Genomic DNA, 7,500 nt, shown 5'->3' on the forward strand with positions numbered 1-7,500 from the left:
GAAATGAACATTTTCTTTAATGTAACGCACTCGGCCGCGCCTCAGGGGTTCACAACCACTGCTGAACCACATTGGTTAGTCAATGTTTTGAAGGAATTAGTTTGTAAAAAGCGGTTAATTTAGGGTTATGGTTAGAGGAGAACTATGGTGGCATTTTAATCGTTTTTTGTCAAAAATTTCCGCGATAAGTTTTACCTTAAAAACACTTTAAATCGTCCATAGTATGCGTCATTTTTTCCTACGATTTCGAGGGAATTCAGGACAAGAATTAAGCAAAACCACAAACGTGAACGTTCACCCGACGTTAACACTACTCTGTCTTGGCTATCCGTCGCCAAAAAATGATATAAATGATTTGTGCATTAAAATAGTCGTTTAACAGAACCGGCTAAAGACACGAACTTTCTGCTGGTGCTCTGCAAAAAACTGCAAATAACCTCATTTGAGGTTTTGACGACAACGTGCGCATAGTGTGTATACACACATATAATTGAGAAGTAAAAGTTGGAGGGACATTTCATTGACCTTTATCGTTTGTATTTCTGGACACAAGTGATGTTGGAGTTTGGGATAAAGGTAAGGGGGGCACTTTGTGACACGTATACGACCAATGGGCCTTTCTTTGATAAGCTGCATATCTTGGTCGGACGTGTTTCGCAAAGCCCAATGGTAATCACATATCTATTGCCACGTGCTTGGTTTGTCATGCGTTTATATTTTATTATATGAGGAATGGGCCTTAATCACGTAGAGGCCATATTGAGTCCCGAAGGATTGAAAACGTTTGTTTTGCTCCACCGAAACTCGTTCCCAAACATTTCAACTCGAGGCTCGGGGTACGAAATCTGGCCGCCGCGCGAATAAGGCCCATACGGTGGAGAGTTGTAAAGTATTAAAGAATTCCAATTTAATTTTCACCTTTCCGCGACAGGTTACCGGAAGAGTGCTAGACAAAAACTATACTAGGTAAGGCAATGAAATTTTACGTTCCTTACTAGGCGCGGCGAAGCCGGGAACTTGAGGGGTAGTGCTGCCACATTTTTAAACCATTTTTGTTTGTGAAGATATATCTCAAAGAAAATGTTGATGATAGCGTTTACGTTGTAAAACAGGTTTCAAAATTGTCTGCAGGGAATATTTCACTCGGCGTGTTAAGATTTTTAGATCGTCGCAGTCATATCACCAAGGGTCGATCTCTCTGCTGTCCCTGCTTCAGAAACTTATTTTCGTGTCATGCTCAAAGTTGTAAGTCTTTCGACATTCTCAAATTTTAAAGAGTCGCAAGCTCGGTTTAAACTAGCACAAAAATCTGGCACGACACTCTGAAATCTCGGTGTCGTACCTATGTTTTTCGCGTTAGCTTTTTTTTTTTTTTTTTTGGTGTGTACACGCAACAAACAAAAGGCACATTGGGCACCCGTACCAGAAATTATAGGGGTACCGAACATGATCTCTGGAGGTGTTCTCGACACTCCAATATTGGTACCGCACCACGATTTTGGAGCCTGTGCTGTGCCAATCTTTGTGCTTGTGTAAAAGGGGTTTCATTCAATAAAATGCTTAATTCCCTCTATTTAATCCGTCATCTTGCGAAACATGTCGTCTAAAATTCTAAGTGACGGGGAAAAATGGAAAATACTTGTTTGCTTCTGAAACACGACACTCTCGAGGAAGAAGGGTTAGAACTGTCATTATTACACATGGAGAAATAAGCAATGAGGAAGTTCTCTGTCTTAGAGCAGTTTTCAAGTAATTACGCGATTGCAATTGCTACGCGTAGTGAATAGTCTAAAAATCTCGCGCTAGTTTATCAACCAATGAAAAGGAAAACCGAAACCAATCGCGACTTGCACGTGCGATTTTTCCCGCGCTTTGAGCAAGTTACACGGGATTACTACGAATTTGGATTGGTTCGTTGGGCTGTTTGCACCTGTTGTGATTAGTCGAAGTAATTACTTTTTTTAAAATTGGTATTTGTTTCACAACACTCAATTGAATACCGCTTTATGCCTAACACGAACTTCAGAGGAGCAAGCCAAGACAAGGACTCCTACTACACAAGACATATCACTTCCCTCCCCTCCCTACGTGTGGAAAAAGCCCTGCCGTGCTACCAGGTCTCATCCAAGATGGCTGCACAAAACAAGGATATTCAATATCTTTTTTAATTTCTTTACAATTAAATGTGTGGAAAACAAATAAATACTGACATTTGACTTTCTTTGGTCTCACTGTCACGAGTTCACTGATGTCGACAGTTCGGCGTTCGGAATGCAATGACTGACGTCTTGCTCTTGAAAAAAACAGTTTTTTTCATGGTCAGAGGTCTTCTATAAAAGCAGCAAGGCTGCAAGTTAGTAACTTAACGACATGGCCATTCCTTTTCTTTTTTTTTTTTTTCATTGGCATGTATTGATTATTTATTGTTACTTAGCCATTTCTCGTCTTGTTTAGACTTGGTTCTGACATCGATATACAAGCGGGAGTTAACGCTGATATTTACAACCCAGAATACAACGCGAGGTTTGAGTACCGAGAACCAGTCTTCCCTCCCTCTTGTATGCTGATGTTAAAACTGTACACTGTGGACCGCGTGACAAAGGATCTCTGCTGTGTAGGGTGTGCATTTCTCCCCATATTTCTTGAGGTTGGAACAACTAATCAGCCAGCTGTTGACGGGTCATCAACGAAGGTAAGTGCCAATACCATCAATAAATCTTGACGTTTAATATTTAAGTCTCAAGATAAGGCAGAATTTAACAAGTCGTCTTCTAATTGGAGAGACTGAAAGTAAAGCGGATGTGTTTAAATATGAAATGGAAGTTGAGTTTTTGCACCATTGAGCCAACGCTGCTCCCTGCTAACATTCTTGAGGACTCTGAAGTTCAATTCAAATTGGAATCAATGGATTCGTTTTTCACGGCCGCGAATAGGGACGTCAAGCAACAACGACTTAGACGAGGACGAGAACGCCACAAAACACTCGGTTAAATTAACAAAACTAATAAAGAGTTCAGTTAAGCAAGCGCGTTGCACGACGGCTACGAAACGGTAACGCCACAAAACAACAATTTTATTGGCTAAAAAGGAGAAAATAATCTTGCTGCACGTGCGGCACGTATTTCTGTACATTTCTTTGGCGTACTATTGAAAACAACAACGTGAAATCCCCACGTTTAGGTCCTAGGACGACAATGCGAGCATACAACAATGAACATTCATCTACTTTTTTCACTTTAAAACCGTTCGTACTCAGCCAGTTACATAAGAAAAACCTTAAATAACAATGACCACAACCAGGTTTTCGGAGCACGCGAGACTAAGCACCCTTAGCAAACCATTGTTTTAACGAAAACCGCTGGTCAGCAACCTGTTTCTGGTCATTGCTGTCTAAGGTCTTCCGTTACATAAGCACTTCCAGTTCCAGCCTCGCTACGACAAGCAAATTTCAAAACAATATTTGTTTCAAAATGAGGGTAGTAGGTGTAATTAACATAAATACAAAAGAATGTAATGGTTGTCGCCATTTATGAAAATGTTCTATCATGCAACCTGAACAAGATGGAATAATCCAACTTCGTTCCCAGTGTCTCTCTTCTTCTCTTCCCATGAAGCTTTGTGAATGAAGAGAAGTAGTGTCATGATAACATCACAGAATACCTTTTGACTAGACCATATCAAAACCAGTTACAGTTTTATCTTTCTTTTGATCAGTTCGATGCGATTAGGTTCGATGCTCCTGTTAATTTCGATAATTTCAATCGGTTACATTTTTTTCGCAACGCGAAAACTCTTTGGATGAAAACACGCCGAAAATTAAGAGGGACTGGGGGCAAATTGAACCGACCTGATGTAGCCTACGAGCTACAGCTTCCCCTCTACCAGAAACTGATCGATGCTGACTTCATCGACGAATTCACTACTTGCACAAATCCCATAATACACCTCTTTTACCCCCCAAAAATCTGCATAGGCATTATTTTCGACTTCTCTTGGGTCATATTCATGTCCCAGGAGAAATTGCAAACAATGGTTATGCAAAAGTCTTGAGGAGTAATAGAGGTGTATTATGGGATTGTGCAAGTAGTGAATTACATTTCCGCCAATCGTAATTTTTTTCTTTTTGTCCAAAAGTTGGACACGCCCTTTAAATTTCTGAGGGACGCAAGCAGGCTTTCTTTCTTCTCTTTCACCATCTGGTTTGCCCTGCTAAGAGGGCCCGTCCTTGGGCGCGACCTGAGGACTTTAGGGCGGTTCGACCTGAAATTCGTGTGCATGCTTTCAGTCATCAAATATCTACATTTATTGGTGGGAGTCGGCTCATTGTACGCCAAACCACCACTGCGTTGTAGAGTTGTTTGTCGACGAGCATCTGTGTAAAGGATTGACCGTTGCGTAAAATCCGAAGTTATCTTCGCCTGCTGGTATCGGTACAGAGCCATTACGAGCGTCGGTAAACTGACAAGGTGGATTTGGCGTGTAGTAGGAATCAACATGGGCGTGCCAACTTTCCGTTTGAGTAAACCAGACTGTGCAGTTGTGACAATCATATCCTCTGATATTGACATATTCAAACTTTTTGCACGCTTGGCCATTCAGAAGCAGGACGTTTGCGTCAATCATTCTGGCCCGCAAGTAATCCGTCGTTTTCAATCCATCGATGTTGAAATTGCACGTGGCACGCACATGCGTAGAATGAGCAAGGGCGGAGCTCATAATTGCCTTCGACAGACGGAACTTGTCCCAGGAAAAGGAATTCTGATTGACTGGATAATCTTTGTAAAACTGCTTGACTTTGAAATCGTTCTTGTTCGCTAAGCTGAACGACTCGACCAGAGTCCAAACGAATCCCTTTTCGGACGTGAAATCACAGAACGTTTGGTATAACGACTTGTCCGTTGAATTCAACAAAGTGTATACCGCAGACTGCATCGGCTTTTTGCTCTCGAGTTGTAGCTGATTGCAAGATGTGGGAATTTTCTTCTCGCAGAATTTGCCAGAGTATTCCTTTGCGCACGTGCAATTGAACTTGCGTTTGGGGTGGTCGCACAGCTCAGTACACGTGCCTCCATTGAAGCAAAGATTCTGGACACAACAATTGTTGCTGCATGGCTGGTTTGCGCATGTGTTGTCGGTCTAAAAGAAGAGAAAATAAACGCATTTTATGGTGAGAAGTAAATAATGGTGAGTTATCCGTGGTCTGATCCATTCGTTGTTTCTGAGTGCCGTGGCATATCTCTGGATGTTTCGTTATCAACCCTCCCTTCCCCATATGTTATTGGATATCCCCATTCTACCTTGAAAGTTTGTGACAGTAATCCTAATGATCGAGAATTAAATGTCGTGTTAGTAAATGAAGGGCAGAATTTAAAAACAGCATTTGGAACTGATATATGATGCTGAATCCGCGTACTTGGTTCGCAGCAGTTTAAGTTCTACTTTGCCACCATCGGTGGTTCATCAGGAACTTCTGTAGATGCCGCGTAAGCTTTACTGTTGGCCGGGGATTCAGGGATTCAGTGGTGTTGTTTTGTTTCATTTAGGCAAGTGTACTAGGTTCTTCTTCTCTAAAGGTTTACTTCCGAATTCATTTAATGACATGTTTACACTGGGTAATTATATTCATCCTTATAATACTAGAAACTCATGCAATTGCAATTTTTATATCCCATTAGTTCGAACTAATATACGAAAATTTTCAACCCGCTTCCAAGGCCCTAAATTTTTCAATTCTCTTGACAGTCAACTGAAGTCATCTGGATCTGACGCTCTGTTTTGCAAAAACCTTAAAAGACTTCTTCTTTATCGTTAGTAGCATCAAATTCTTCGAGGTATTTACGCTTTTGTATTTTTGTGGATAAATGTGTGTGTGCACTCTTTCGTCTTTTTAATAATATATTGTATTACGTCCCAGTGCTATCTTAAACTTAATTTCCTAGTCTAATTTGAGGAAGCCCATAGCTCCGTAAGCCCTTATAGTTTCTTTATGGGCTTCCTCGCCTTTAATAAATCGGATACATTATATGTAATCATGGCAAATAAAATCCTTGAAACCTTGAAACCAGGTGTTGACAGAATGTGCCATTTCAATTTATTGAGTTTATTTCTTATCCCTCTGGTTATTGAGTTTGAAATGTAAAAAGGCCAAACAACAAAGCAGAAAGCAAATGCTAATCGAGGCGGGCTTAAGGAAAGCTGTCAAAACGGAGAAAGAAAGACAAAAGTGTGAATCCTAAGGCACCTAGATACACTCTAGAGTATTGCTTCACGTCACGTTTCTTATTTTTTCTTCCTTTCCTTGATGGTGTTAACTGACTCATGCTCTCGATTGCTGTCAATCCGAATTAAATGTTGAGAATTTTAAAAACGGAACATATGTTGCGCTGCAAAATGGCGATTTTCCTCCTTTCCTTTTCGAAAAAGTTGAAACTTAAAATTTTAAGTGCTCTCTGGCTTTGTGAATTTCCAAACCGTTTTAAATCAATTTTACGTCTTTAAGAATGTTTGAATGATGTTGCGCAAATCCTGCAGCGAATTCGGGTGAAAATTTGCGGGAAAGTTTTGGAATAGCTACTTCTCAAAGCAATGTTGTCTTTCTCTTCATGTTTCCCCATGGATGCCTTCCTTAAATGAAGTTGCATAGATTAATTTAAGGAGACTGTAGATAAAAGCGGAGTAAAGGTTAGCTGAATTTGTAGGCATGTAGTTAGAACCAGGCTTCTTTGGAATCTCGCTTATACTGGACCCATCTCGGACCATTTTTTGAGTGACGACCCTTAAATCAAGCCAACAGTTAATTGTTAATTACAGTTTCGTGTAAAAAGAACTTTAAACTTGGAAATTCCTCGAAATGAAAATTGGTTTCAAGAAAATAGAGTTCGCCATTATATACAAAACCATTGTCACCTACCGATTTCGCATACTCCATGATCATGTCAAAGTACGTATAACCTTCTTCTTCAACAAGATCATCGGGGCTCGTAAACCTATCCTCGTCCAGTAACTCACAACGATTGCCCTTCATTTGGTAGGCTTGGCATTTGCATTTTTCATCGAAGCATCGAACGAGACATTGAAACATGTTTTCCACAGTGAAGTTCTCAAAGCTGTGTTCGACCAGTGCACGATTGCTCATTCCAGTCTCGTCGAATCGTCCTCTGATTTGCTCGCATTTCGCGGGACAGTGTGCATCTGTCATCTTTAAATCGTGCAAAACGACGAAAAATGTGACTCCCATAACAAGCATGTTGACTTCTTTTACAAAATTTCGTTTTCCTGTCCTTTGTAAATTAAGCTTCAATTCTTGATCTTCGCGGTAAATGCTTCAGTAAACTTAGCGGCTGTGGTGCATTAAGATATTCAAAATTTTGTACGCACCTGTCGTTAATTTTTTTAAGTTTTATCCTATAATTAGAGTGATGTATATAGCTGTACTACTTGACTCGACGATTTTGTCGAAACGTTAAGAAAAGGCCAAAAAATGACCACTTTTATATCTGA

General features: G+C 40.4%; 2 protein-coding genes across 2 annotated transcripts in view; one reads left to right on the forward strand and one right to left on the reverse strand.

Moving 5' to 3' along the window:
- LOC138023495 (uncharacterized) overlaps window positions 1–7,500 on the forward strand; it is a 41,968-nt gene that overhangs the window by 12,484 nt on the left and 21,984 nt on the right. The window contains exons 6-7 of the mRNA XM_068870496.1: window positions 932–966; window positions 2,455–2,692. Of these exons, the coding sequence (XP_068726597.1) occupies window positions 932–966; window positions 2,455–2,692 (273 nt within the window). The remainder of the gene's footprint in view (window positions 1–931; window positions 967–2,454; window positions 2,693–7,500) is intronic.
- On the reverse strand, window positions 3,061–7,375 carry LOC138024303 (uncharacterized). Its single transcript, XM_068871451.1, has 2 exons — window positions 6,911–7,375; window positions 3,061–5,136 (listed from the first exon to the last, which is right to left on the reverse strand). The coding sequence occupies exons 1-2, from the start codon at window positions 7,244–7,246 to the stop codon at window positions 4,321–4,323; spliced, it is 1,152 nt and encodes a 383-aa protein (XP_068727552.1). The 5' UTR covers window positions 7,247–7,375; the 3' UTR covers window positions 3,061–4,320.

The sequence above is a fragment of the Montipora capricornis genome, chromosome 11 (genome assembly GCF_036669925.1).
Source record: "Montipora capricornis isolate CH-2021 chromosome 11, ASM3666992v2, whole genome shotgun sequence".
NCBI classification, from domain to species: domain Eukaryota; kingdom Metazoa; phylum Cnidaria; class Anthozoa; order Scleractinia; family Acroporidae; genus Montipora; species Montipora capricornis.